The following is a 14,328-nucleotide window of genomic DNA, read 5'->3' on the forward strand; positions in this document are numbered from 1 at the left end:
CCCGACTGCGGACCCAGATATTCAGACCCGACTGTGGACCCAGATATTCAGACCCGACTGTGGACCCAGATATTCAGACCCGACTGCGGACCCAGATATTCAGACCCGACTGCAGACCCAGATCTTCAGACCCGACTGCGGACCCAGATATTCAGGCCCGACTGCGGACCCAGATATTCAGACCTGACTGCGGACCCAGATATTCAGACCTGACTGCGGACCCAGATATTCAGACCCGACTGCGGACCCAGATATTCAGACCCGACTGCGGACCCAGATATTCAGACCCGACTGCAGACCCAGATATTCAGAACCGACTGCGGACCCAGATATTCAGACCCGACTGCGGACCCAGATCTTCAGACCCGACTGCGGACCCAGATATTCAGACCCGACTGCACGTCGTGGATCAACAGAACATCAAGGCTGAGACGCCAGCGAGACACGACGATCAAACGGAATCCACAAGCAGTTGTGGGGTTTGTCTGAGGGTGGATTTGTAATGGTGTCTGCAGGCGTTCTTCTCCTCCTCCTCCTCCTCCTCCTCCTCCTCCTCTCCTCTCTTCTCTCCATCACTCTCCAGCGGAACAATATCATTATGAACGAGTGACAAAGACACCGGAGGATGAATGAGAAAATCCATGTGACGTTCCTTCATGTCTGTGTTTCACTTGATAAAACTCTTTGACGAATTGATGTTCCTTTGATGTTTCCTTTCACTGAAACTCAACTTCTACAGACTTCATGAAAGCTTAGGAGCAACAGTCTGGAAGGATTTCTCTCCTCTGGTCCTGAACCGTGTTCAGGAACCATCAGTAGATTGTGAGGAGAATGTAAATGTTGTATTTGTAACTTGTGTTTTGTTTTTACAAATAAACGTGTGTTTGTAAATCTGTTTTTTGTGCTAATTTTTCGTGCTCATTTGAATATTTTTTCAGATTATCGAGATACTTTGAAATCTCAACGATTAAACAGCAGATTCATTCACTTTTTTTGCATTAATTAGCATGAGAAACAGATGGAAATACCCCAAAATAAACCAATATATTTCTCTGGAAAACATAAATAATTAGCTACAAAAAAGACAAATAAAACAAAGATAAAAAATATTTCTGTGTGATGTTTTATCCAGAAATATGACGACAAACACGAGCTAGCTCTGTGTAGTTGATGCTAGCTGGTGCTATTTTGTATTTGCCAAACATTTGTAAAACTGAAAGCAACATTCTGTTCAAAATTAACTTCTATTGTGCGTCGGGACCTTGGCTCCTGCATGGGTTTGAGTATAATAGTGCATCAGTTTCTTACAATCTCAAACTTTTATTAAGGAGTGACAAGTCAACGTGCTAGTTAGCTGGTTAGTTAGCTTGACGTTCACTCTGCTCAGACTGATGCGTTCAAGGACTCCAGTAAACGACAACTTCCTCATCGAGGCGACACAAAACTCATCCTGTGTAAACCACACCTGGGAAAATCCACAACTCATTTTACGTAATTGTATTTGTTTTTAATTTTAATTATTTATAACTTCATTTTGTATGTGGACACTTTGACATAATACTCTTCACTTTTCATTTTAATTTTCATGCATTTTTTAATCATCACCTCAACACTGTCAATAATTTTCTGAAGCTCTGGTTCCTGCAGTATGTCCTCCACGACAGTAGGAGGCAGTGTGACCACATCACCATGAAGCTTTAAAAATAATCAAAGTCGACATTTAAAATAACATTTTTGACACTGAATGCACTACAAAATAATGCTTTACTAAGAAATATATGTAGTTCCAACACGAGAAATCCCATAATGCACAGCAACAAGTCAACAACACTATGCAACACTATTAGACTCAGGGACTTATTCAGTCCTCTTGTTGTTATATTGTTTCATTCTGAGTTTGGGGTCAAAAGTGAAGATTCTATGTTAATCTTTGTATCATTTTCTTTGATATTTTTCTTTGATCTTGTTCTTTATCTTTAGACTAAGATTGTGTCATCTTGCACTTTCTTTTTGCACTTTGTTCTTGTTCTTTATCTTTAGACTAAGATTGTGTCATCTTGCACTTTCTTTTTGCACTTTGTTCTTGTTCTTTATCTTTAGACTAAGATTGTGTCATCTTGCACTTTCTTTTTGCTCTTTGTTCTTGTTCTTTATCTTTAGACTTAGATTGTGTCATCTTGCACTTTATTTTTGCACTTTGTTCTTATTCTTTATCTTTAGACTAAGATTGTGTCATCTTGCACTTTATTTTTGCACTTTGTTCTTGTTCTCGTATCTATCGTCCGTGGTGCTGTGAGCTGGAAAAACTATTTCCCAAAGGAGACCTCCAGAGGATCAATAAAGTTGATCTAATCTAATCTAATCCAAATCTATCTGTCACTTTTCTGTGTTGTCACGGCGACACAATCACATGACTTTAGGACTAAATCTCCAGCACAACCATGTCCAGAGTCTCTACAAGGCCCTGAGGCTCGTTCATGAATACGATAAACTCCTCCAGGTCACCGACCTTGAGACATGGTTTTGAAATGATCAGATCAGGTTGTCATACAGGTGAACGAACACCTGAACCATTACTAACCACTGACCTGAATAGATCTTTGATCTCGGTAGAGTCTGGGGGGAGGAGCAGAGAGAAGAGATGATGCTGGTCAATGATCATCTTTGTATCCTTTTATGATCCTTGTGTTTTTATCCTTTTATATTTGCACTTTGTTATCTCTTTGCACTTTGTTTTCTCTTTGCACTTTTTATTTGCACTTTGTAATCTCTTTGCACTTTATATTTGCACTTTGTTATCTCTTTGCACTTTTTATTTGCACTTTGTTATCTCTTTGCACTTTATATTTGCACTTTGTCATCTCTTTGCACTTTATATTGGCCCTTTGTTATCCCTTTGCACTTTATATTTGCACTTTGTTATCTCTTTGCACTTTATATTTGCACTTTGTTATCTCTTTGCACTTTATATTTGCACTTTGTTATCTCTTTGCACTTTTTATTGGCCCTTTGTTATCCCTTTGCACTTTTTATTTGCACTTTGTTCTTGTTCTTGCTTTTATGAAACTTCAGTACCTTCTATCGTCTGCTGTGAACTGAAAACCTAGTCTCAAGAGAGATTAATGAAGTCCATCTAATCTAGAAAGTCTCCTGCAGACCTCTGCCAAGCAGCTCATATATCGCCCTACATGTATTTTTATCAATATAACTTAACAACCTTTTTTTTAGCATTTGAAATATCCTCGATCGAAACGAGACCCATTGGATTGTTTGAACTTGCATGAACCACACACACAGTAAAAGCGCGTAAGAACAGACGCTTCGCATTTTTTTGTGGATCCAGATGGTTATTTAGAAAACTAACAACGTTTCATCGTTTGTTCCTGAAACTTTCATCGAAAGATTTCGTTCTTATAGCGACGAATGTTGTGTTTTATTGAAGGTTTTCATCCATGTTCACAATATTTCTGCGTCCAAAAGACCAACAGCGACACACACACACACACACACACACACACACACACACACACACACACACACACACACATCCGACACACACAGTTGGACGCACCAGTGACACCATCTGTGGATCAAACTGGGCCAGGACAGAACCTCGTGACACACATATGTGAGTCTTCATCACACAAGATTCATGTTGTGTTTAATAAAGACATAAATAAAGACGAGCTCCAGTGGAAACTGCATCGACCTCCGACCCACAACATTGACCTGGAACACGGTGTCGAACCAGCAACCTCAGCGGTTTGAAGACTTGATTTTCCTCACACACGCTCGTAGCTCGACGCCAACGTTCCACCGGTTCCGCGGCCAAGAACCGGAGGACGGAACATCGTCGAAGTCTTGAAGAATAAACGTTGACATCAGAACAGACGTAGGTCAGGAGGTCGGGAGGTCAGGAGGTCGGGAGGTCGGCGGCGACGACGACGTGATCACGGTCACAACAGTTTGCAGTTCAACAGCATCTTCTCAAGCTTCAGTCGCGCCAGGAATGGTTTCCTCACATTATTGAAGCAGCGTCTGCCAGAGAATAATCACAGCCTTGAGGAACCTCTGGTGATTATATCTGAGTAATGACAGCCCTGAGAGCCTCTGCTGCCCTTCAGCAAACACTGTTGGATTCTTCCTGCTGAACCGAGCGTCAGCGAGAGGTTCTCACTTCGAGCAGATTCTCATACTGACCGCCGAGGTCGGTGTTAATATTAACATCGCGATATTTCTTCACGATTCAACAACTGTATGGATTCTATATGTATTTTCAAGTATATTTTTTATAATTATTGATATTTTATGTTTTACATTTCTAAGAAGTATTTGTTTTTAAAGAATTACATGAAAATATTTACATTGGTTGTTCATCTTTGTGTTGCAATAAGACTTCTGGCCTGTAGATGGCAGCAGTCTTTACGTCATTTGCAGAAAGAGACGTTGGAATCACGCAAGATCCCGAAGATGACTGAGGACGAGAGGATACAGCAGCTTTTAGAGCTGATTTTTGGACACATTTTGGTTTGAAAACGAATGAAAGCAGTTACGACTTTGTCAAGAGTCATGTGGTCTGTAAATACTACAACACCAGAGTCAAGTACTGGATAATACTACACATATATACTTGTTACTACACTATCACAACACCAGAGTCAAGTACTCGGCAATACTACACATATATACTTGTTACTACACTATCACAACACCAGAGTCAAGTACTGGACAATACTACACATACATACTTTTTACTACACTTTCACAACACCAGAGTCAAGTACTGGACAATACTACACATATATACATGTTACTACACTATGACAACACCAGAGTCAAGTACTGGACAATACTATACATATGTACTTGTTACTACACTATCACAACACCAGAGTCAAGTACTGGACAATACTACACATATATACTTGTAACTACACTATCACAACACCAGAATCAAGTACTGGACAATACTACACATATATACTTGTAACTACACTATCACAACACCAGAGTCAAGTACTGGACAATACTACACATATATACTTGTTACTACACTATCACAATACCAGAGTCAAGTACTGGACAATACTACACATATATACTTGTTACTACACTATCACAACACCAGAGTCAAGTACTGGACAATACTACACATATATACTTGTTACTACACTATCACAACACCAGAGTCAAGTACTGGACAATACTACACATATATACTTGTTACTACACTATCACAATACCAGAGTCAAGTACTGGACAATACTACACATATATACTTGTTACTACACTATCACAACACCAGAGTCAAGTACTGGACAATACTACACATATATACTTGTTACTACACTATCACAACACCAGAGTCAAGTACTGGACAATACTACACATATATACTTGTTACTACACTATCACAACACCAGAGTCAAGTACTGGACAATACTACACATATATACTTGTTACTACACTATCACAATATATCATTATATACTGTATTGTTGTATCGTGAGACGTATCAACACACTCTTGTCAGTACTCACCTCTACATGATAACCATCAGTTACAACATAGTGGGTCAAAGTCATAACAATTGTATTTATTACTTATTTATTTCAACATTAATGATATTCCACCTTGTTTTTTATTTAATTTGAGTTTTATTCTGTAAATGTTTCTCTGAACTTTATGTGTCCGTAGCTTTTGAATAGGAACTTCTACGTTATTGAACTCACCACAAGGTGGCGTGTCAGAGCCAAGCAGTGAATGTTTATTCTAAATTGAGATTCTGGCCCAAAAAGACAAGTTTTTGCCTTTTTTTTTTTCAATTTCCTGTTCATCATGATCAGCCTTGATGAGCTTAATAAACAATAGTTGCTCCTTCTTCTTCTTCAACTGTTGGATTCAACAAAGGAACTGAAGAAAATACTATGAATCTGTCAAAATGTTTACGAGAACGAAAGGAAAGTTCAAACCCAGAAACGTTAAATAGTTCCACGTATGTGTTTAACACCAAAAATGCTGGACTTTGTCTCTTCCTAGTAAGAGAAAGAGATTCAAATCTCTTCACTTCCATCTGTCCGTCTCTACGTTTGTGTTTATTCACATCAACATCTCTTTACTTTCCTACAAATCTTCTCTCTCTCTCTCTCTCTCTGTCTCTCTCTCTTGCTACAGTCGTCTTCACCTCTTCCACCCTCCCTGCACTCTCTTCTTCGCCTCACAGTCCAGGAGAATAATCAGGTCGAAATGATTAATTTGTCTGAAAATAAAAAGTTAAGAAGACGTGTTGACATCTGATCCACTGATATAAGCTGTTGCTACAAACACACTGAAGAGGAACCAGAGAGTGTTTAAAAACCTCTGGTCTGCAGAAGCAACATTTCTGTGGTGCATTCAAGAGTCTGGACTTCAGACTGCAGCACTTCATATTATTTTCTTCACATTGATTCATGGAGGGTTTTGGAAAATGGAGCCAGAATGTTCTGCTGCCCAAACAACATCCAGACCACATGACAAACACACACAATGATTGTGTTTCCACTGAAGATGATCAAAGTTTCATTCAAGAAGTGTCTCAGTGTCAGTGCTGTAGGTGTACGAGGCGTCCTCCTACCAGATGACAGGGATGAACCAGAGAGGCTGGAGCTGCTGGATGCTGCCATCCCATCAGACCGGGGCTGGACTCGGGCTTTACTCCGGTGTCTTCGTCGAGATCCTGGAGCTTCTCTCCGGCGGTGAAGCCTCCATTTCTGCCCCCAATTCTCGTGTCTTTCCTGGGCTGAGCTGGAGCTGCTGAGCCGCCCGGATCTCTCACACACACACACACACACACACCCCGCGGGGATGGAGATCGATGTGATGATCCACGGAGCCTCCTCACATCCTGGACCGCCTCAGATCCACGCAGACAGCGACTCCATGCGTGACTCCACGAGCCTAACAAACACTGCGGAGCAGACGCGCCTTCTTAAAGTGAAAGTTTGGGTTGCCAGGTTTATCCCCCTCCAGTGACCCACTTTGATTGGAAATTGATTTTATTTTTCTTTGGTTCGTTCTGAGGATTTTTAAAATCGAGTATTCGATGATAATCCTACTTATTTTTCTGAATTTGTGACATGAATCCGTCAGTTTTCATTTTCGTTCAGAGGAAGAGAATGTTTGCGACGTGAAACAGCGTCATCTAGTGGACATTCTATTACTCACAGTTTAAAGTTCCTGTGACAGCATTAATATTATTATTATTATTATTATTTATAAATAGTAAATACTGGGACTGTAGTGAGTGATATCAACGCAGTGATGAGTCATTAATTTCCTCAGGGGCCACATTAAAACAGAGGTTGTTGTGAGGGGCCATAGAGCTGGAAATAAAGGAACAAAAAGTATAAAATCTAGTAATAATAAGCTGAAATTACCATTCTTAAGTAACTTTTCCTGTTAAATTTTCATATAAAAAGCACTTATTTTTCCTAATTTAAATCTTATTGAGGGCAAATAAATACTTCTAGTCCTAAAACGAAAACCCTATAGTTATATTCACAAACTATTAATGAATAAATATAAACATTTTTACATGATCTTTGGCCTCAGAAAGTATGTCTAACCATTCTATTGTTTTTTTTTTTACTATACTATCCAAATAAATTAAAAAGATAAATGACATATTCTAAAAAATAAATGTATAATTACTGATAAATAAAATTATTATTATTCGACTGTTAACGTTGGTAAAAAAAAAAAATCGGTCTCTAAAAAATTATCTCTGCAGAAATAATGAACTAAAAAAGTTGTTGTTAATGTTGAAAAAAAATCGAACGAAACACAAAACGTTATTTAACTTCTTTACGTCATATGTTCACTTCTCGTTGACCTTTGTTATCATCGGATATTTATTGATCTCATCCTTCATCGATTTTTTCTGAAAGCTTCGTGGTGAGTAAAAAAAACAACAGAAAACAAATCAATAAAAATCGATTTAAAAAACGCTTATTGGTTTCAAAACATTTTTAACTAAAGAGAACCACGTGGTCCAGGTCATGTGACCCGCGATCACGTGACTCTGTGTTGACTATATAGCAGACAGACTCGCATCAGGCGAGCGAGAGGCGGAAATGGACGCGAGGTGAGGGTCTCTGCAGATGGTCTTCTCAACATGAACCCATGTGACCTCACAGGTGTGTGTCGCCCTCAGGTGTGTGTCGCTGCTGCTGCTCTTGGCGGGAACTTTAGACGTTTCTCTCTCCCGGAAATGTTCCTCCTTCTTCTGCGCGAGCTCGCGGCGGGTCAGCGAGCTGCGGGGGTCTGACCCCGGCGAACCCCTCTTCCTCACCCCTTACCTGGAGAAGGGCAACATCGATGAAGGTCAGCAGGTCAAAGTTTGTGTGTTTGAGTCCCGGGCCTGCGCGCGACGGTCGAGCTAAAGTTGCTAATGAATGTAAAAACTTCAGCGAGCAAGGGGCGACTTTTGATGACGTCAAGCTACAAAATGCTTAACTCAAAACTCGTATGAATATTTAAATTGCTATATATTATTATTATACATGTATTTTTCTTCGTTAAACTGTCCAATATTCAGTTTTTTTTTCTGACATTTGCGATGGTCATCTGGTCAAGCTAACGGCTAACAATGCTGCATAAACAATAAACAAGCTAATGGCTAACAATGCTACATAAACAATAAACAAGCTAATGGCTAACAATGCTACATAAACAATAAACAAGCTAATGGCTAACAATGCTACATAAACAATAAACAAGCTACATTCAACCTGAAGTGATGAATCTGTCAATAATCTTAGAAAATGCAACATTAAGCCACAATCCTCTTACTCGGCCATTACATAATGACCACTTGAGTCTCACTTCCTGTTTTTTCTTTCTTCTTAGAACTCTTTGTCTAAATGTGTTTGAATTAATGGTGTGTTTCCAGCCAGGAAGTTGAGTCTAGTGGGGAAGCTGCCCGGCGTCAACGTGAAAAGCTACTCCGGGTACTTGACCGTCAACAAGAAGTTCAACAGCAACCTCTTCTTCTGGTTCTTCCCGGCACTCAAGGTACGTGTTATCATCTGATCTGTTCCCTCTTTTTTAAACTTACGGTGACATTCATCACTATTTACTGACGCTCTTGTAGAAAACTCTGGTTTTCATTACAAGTTTGTGATGAAAAGAGATTAGAAAAGTGTTTGGAAAGCACTGTAGCTGATGTGGATGATGGATGGATTGACTTTATTAATCCTTTGGGAAACGTAGTTTCCAGTTCACAGCAAACATCATTAAAAGCAAGAACAAAGTGCAAAACAAAGTTGTAAAGAACATGGATAAAAATAAAGAACATGGCTCAAAAGGAAATGACACAAAGGGAAGGAGAAGATGTAAGACACAGATTCAACTTAATTTAATTACATTTATAGAAGTTAAACTTGTTTCAGCCTGAAGTGTCAAAGGTCATTTTCAAACATTGAACTGCTTTATTTCAGTCATTGCTGACGTTTATGTTCTCGTCTCATGATTCACCAAACATTGACGAAGTCACGAGTGTGAAGAAAAGTTTCCTGATTTAACTATCGATGGGTTTGAAAAGTTCCTTTGAATAATAAGCAACACTTGTGGCCGTTATTAAAAAAACAAAACAACAACTAAAGAATAATTGGACAAAAAGATTGTTTTGATGCGTCACCTTCTGCTCGATGAATATAATTATGAACTGAAATCTTTCAGTTTCTACATTTTAATGTCACCGTGTTCAATGATGCTTCAAGGGTTCCCAAACTTTTCAACCCGCGACCCCCAAAACAACGGTGCCAGAGACTGGTGACCCCCACTATCCTCGGATGTGACTAAAAAAAATAAAAAGTGAGGCACACGTCATACACACTAGTCTGATCCAAACACAGACTTAACAACAACACACAAGAACAGCCTGTTATGATTTGACATTTAGAAATGTATTGTAGTATAAAAGCCTCAAAATGTCCAACATGAGTCACATTATTGCTGTCGTGTGCAACTTTGAACATAAAAATAATAAGAATATCTTAGTCGGTGTAATCTCCATAAACGTAAACATGTTTACATTGTTGCCGTTCAAATTTATCTTTTGGCAATTTATTATTATTTTTCTTTGTGTTAATCTCGTCTTATGATGAACACAATGAGTCCATTCATGGTTTAATTGTGGAGACACTCGGAGATCCTTCTCATTCAGACGGCTCTGTATTTTATGCAATACATGTCAGTGCAGAAAAGTGAAGTCACATGACGTTTCAACCAGTTCGTCCTCCATGACGGCCGACTATGATGCGCCTCATATACAATATAATCTTTATTTTCCGACACTGTAATCACTTTGTACTTTTACTGTCACATTCAACTGTAAACTCAGCTGCTTCTCAGACTCTTTCTATCTTTCTATCACTCGCTCATTGATTCACTCGCACCTTACGCTCGGCCTCATTTACAAGCAGAGTTACTCTATGTTCTCATAACGCTACAGATGCTGGTATTTGTCTGATCAGTATAAACAGGATTTAAACCAGGTGCGCTTCATAGTCTTTATGGTTCCATGTTTCGCAAGTTTAATAATTATGGCTGAATTTTATTTTTTCCAAATTCCTTTTTGGAATATTCAAGTTCCACCTGAATGTATTTTTGCTTCTCGTGTAAAGTATCGAACATGAATATCTTCGTAGCAAAACATTTTATAATCAGACGAGTTGGAAAATTATTCTTGACCATAAAACTAATATCCCTTTATCCTGCTGACTATTTTTGACCTTTTTCAGGTCTTTTTAAAATGTTTGTTTGTTTCTATGTTCACTGTTCTGTAAGTGTTGTGTATTAAAATATTGTATTGAGTTTAAAAGACTTTAATTTTCAGTCACTGACCTGCTCACGTAAATCACATAAACACTTGAATAAAATCAAGTTTTCCTCTGGAAGTTATTCATCTTCACTCAAAAGTATTTTTATTAAATATTGTCCTGAGGATCTATAAAGTTCTACAAAACCTAAGTGTTGCTAAAAAGCGCGTGAATTCACAAGTGCATTAAAAGGTTCCTTCAATTGAAAAAAGCTTTTATTTTAAAGCGACATTTCCTCACCGTGCAGTTCACTGAAATGACCACTAGATGGCGCGCTCTCTCAACAGCCGATCGAGGACAAGGCTCCGGTGCTGCTCTGGCTTCAGGGGGGTCCCGGTGGAACCTCCATGTTCGGCCTGTTCGTGGAGCACGGACCGTACGTGGTGTTCAAGAACCTGACGGGTGAGACTTGTTTGTCAGTGTAGTGGGCGTGACTCTGATCACGTGACTCTGATCACGTGACTCTGATCACGTGACTCTGATCACGTGACTCTGATCACGTGACTCTGATCACGTGACTCTGATCACGTGACTCTGATCACGTGACTCTGATCACGTGACTCTGATCACGTGACTCTGATCACGTGACTCTGATCATGTGACTTCAGTTGGGAAGCGCGACTACGCCTGGACCGACAGATACTCCGTCCTCTACATCGATAATCCAGTAGGTGTTGCTATGACGACGAGACCAGGTCGGGTTTTAAGTTTGGCTGTAACAGGTCGGAACCGGGTTCAGCTTCACGGACGACGACCGAGGCTTCGCTCAGGACCAGGACGACGTGGGCAGAGACCTGTACAGGTGACCCTTGAACTCCTGGCCCGACCCACGGCGCCGTGAACTGACTCTTGATCTCCTCCAGCGCGCTCACGCAGTTCTTCCAGCTCTTCCCGGAGTATCGCGAGAACCCGTTCTACGCCACCGGAGAGGCAAGTCCAGAGTTCTGTGACCCCCGAGGCGTGTCGTGACTCGTGTGCTCCCCCTGCAGTCCTACGCCGGGAAGTACGTCCCCGCCGTCTCCTACTACATCCACAAGAAGAACCCGACCGCCAAGGTCAAGATCAACTTCAAGGGCATGGCCATCGGAGACGGACTGTGTGACCCGGAGCTGGTGAGTCTAGTCTGGGATCTGAAGGCGGATCTGAAGGCGGATCTGAACGTGGTCTCGACCCTTAGATGCTCGGAGGCTACGGCGAGTTCATGTTCCAGGCCGGGATGATCGACGAGCAGCAGAAGCAGTTCGTGGTCCAGCAGACGGACCTCGGCGTCCAACTGATCCAGCAGCAGAAGTGGGTCGAGGCGTTTGAGGTGAAGCTGCTCACGAGGGATTGATTGACAGGATCTGAAGCTGCTCACGAGGGATTGATTGACAGGATCTGAAGCTGTTTACGAGGGATTGATTGACAGGATCTGAAGCTGGTTATGTTTGAATTGAATGAACAAAAAGATTCGTTTCATTTGAAAAACCTGATCTTTATTTGCTCCGAACTTGAAACTTTCCTGATTTTTAAATGAACATATTTAAGGTTTTGACTCGCACTTAAAAATGACTTTAACTCAAATAAAACCACTTTGTTACTCATTTTTTTAATCTATAAATGTAATCCAACATCTCTCTCGTCGTCTCACTCCCCCTCAGTGAACTCACTTTGATGGCTGCAGGAGTGAATAAAGGTTAAAATACACATTTTAAATATATAATTTATTTTTATAAATTAAGTTCACACTCGTGTACTTCAAAGATAATGAATTGCATGCTATAATGTTTTTATCGTTATTTATTTTGTGCATTAATTTACTTTTGTTTTTATTTCTAATTTTATTTATTTGTCTTATGTGTTAATTATTATATGCGTTTATATTTTATAAATGTAAACAAACAATATTTCTATCTGCTTAGTTTTTATTGTCCCTTTTGTTTTTAACTTGTGTTTGTTGATTATTATCATGCGTGTGTTTATATATATATATATATATATATATATATATAAACACAAACCATATTTCCATCTGCTTAGTTTTTCTCTTCTTCTACATGAATATTATGTGTATCTTGAACTGGTGGTTCTGCTGAATGTGGACGATCAGTAGAACTTCATTGATCCTCAGGATCTCGTTCAGGTGTTCGATCGTCTGCTCAACGGCGACGTGGATCCGTACCCGTCCTTCTTCCAGAACGCCACGGGCTGCACCAACTACTACAACTACATGACCTGCAGGGTGAGGCGACCAGTCGCGTGTCTAGAACCCCGTCTTGCTCAAGGCCGCTGTGTCCTCAGGAGCCCGAGGACCAGAGCTACTTCTCAGAGTTCGTGACCCTGGCGGCCGTGAGGGCGTCGATCCACGTGGGCAACCTGAGCTTCCATGACGGCTCGCAGGTGGAGAAGCACCTGGTGCAGGACGTGATGAAGAGCATCAAGCCGTGGCTGGGCGAGCTCATGGACCGGTACCGGGTGAGAACCTTCCAGGTCCAGGATCCTCCGCCGGCGTCCTGACCTCTCGACCCCTGCAGGTGCTGATCTACAGCGGGCAGCTGGACGTCATCGTGGCGGCGCCGCTGACCGAGCGCTTCCTGCCCACCGTCAACTGGACCGGCGCCGAGGAGTTCAGGACGGCCCCGCGGTTCCACTGGAGGGTCCAGCCCGGGGACCCCGAGGTGGCCGGGTACGTCAGGCAGGTGCGCGAGTTCTACCAGGTCATCATCCGGGGGGGCGGGCACATCCTGCCCTACGACCAACCCGCTCGCTCCTTCGACATGATTGACAGGTTCCTCTCCACGCAGAGCTTCAGTTGAAGATGATTGACAGATCAAGTCTGACGCTGAATGTAATGACGGTTTCATTAAAATATCTTTTTATAATTTGACTCTTATTTCTTGGATTACTTACGACATCAGTGGTTATTATGTTATTGACTTGAATATTGATCTTTATTTCACCTGATCAACGGTTATTGAATTTCTGGAACTCCTGTGTTCTCAGTATTATCTTGATCTTTAAAGTATGTACTTTTTTGAGTATTGTTTTGATTGTTTAAGCGCTTTGTGACCCTGGTCTCGAAAAGCACTTTATAAATAAATCTTACTTACTTATTAAGACACTTTCAATTTTGGGGATTTCAAGTAAAATGAGTGTCACGAGTAATATTTCAATAAATGTTTTTAAAGAATGTTTTTATTCGGTTAAAATATTCACAGCATTTGTTCATGCTTGCATTAAACGTCCGGCCTCTAGATGGCAGCAGTCGCTGAGTCCTCAATAAAGAATGACTGAGGACGAGAGGCTACAGTGAGTCCAGCAGCTTTTAAAGCTGATATTTGGACATATTTTGGTTTGAAAGCAGTTACGACTCATGATTGTGTTTTGCACTTTGTTCTTGTTTTTATTGAATCTATCGTCTGCTGTGAACTGGAAACTCTTTTTCCTTTAATAAATGAATAAAGTCATCGTAGTGTTGACCCTGTATCGT

At 40.6% G+C, this 14,328-nt stretch overlaps 2 protein-coding genes across 2 annotated transcripts in view; one reads left to right on the plus strand and one right to left on the minus strand.

Annotated features, from left to right (window-relative positions):
* chn2 (chimerin 2) overlaps positions 1–6,926 on the minus strand; it is a 35,403-nt gene extending 28,477 nt beyond the window's left edge. Inside the window, exon 1 of the mRNA XM_087779140.1 lies at positions 6,614–6,926. Coding sequence (XP_087635266.1) covers positions 6,614–6,662 — 49 coding nt within the window. The 5' untranslated portion in view covers positions 6,663–6,926. The remainder of the gene's footprint in view (positions 1–6,613) is intronic.
* A 1,111-nt stretch (positions 6,927–8,037) lies between these two features.
* cpvl (carboxypeptidase vitellogenic like) lies at positions 8,038–14,306 on the plus strand. Its single transcript, XM_087779139.1, has 12 exons — positions 8,038–8,122; positions 8,192–8,361; positions 8,930–9,051; positions 11,147–11,261; positions 11,468–11,526; positions 11,582–11,661; positions 11,723–11,789; positions 11,849–11,971; positions 12,037–12,168; positions 12,982–13,080; positions 13,140–13,313; positions 13,373–14,306. The coding sequence occupies exons 1-12, from the start codon at positions 8,112–8,114 to the stop codon at positions 13,652–13,654; spliced, it is 1,434 nt and encodes a 477-aa protein (XP_087635265.1). The 5' UTR covers positions 8,038–8,111; the 3' UTR covers positions 13,655–14,306.
* The last annotated feature ends 22 nt before the right edge of the window (positions 14,307–14,328 follow it).

Source organism: Callionymus lyra, chromosome 17 (assembly GCF_982586985.1).
Source record: "Callionymus lyra chromosome 17, fCalLyr1.hap1.1, whole genome shotgun sequence".
Taxonomy (NCBI): Eukaryota; Metazoa; Chordata; class Actinopteri; order Syngnathiformes; family Callionymidae; genus Callionymus; species Callionymus lyra.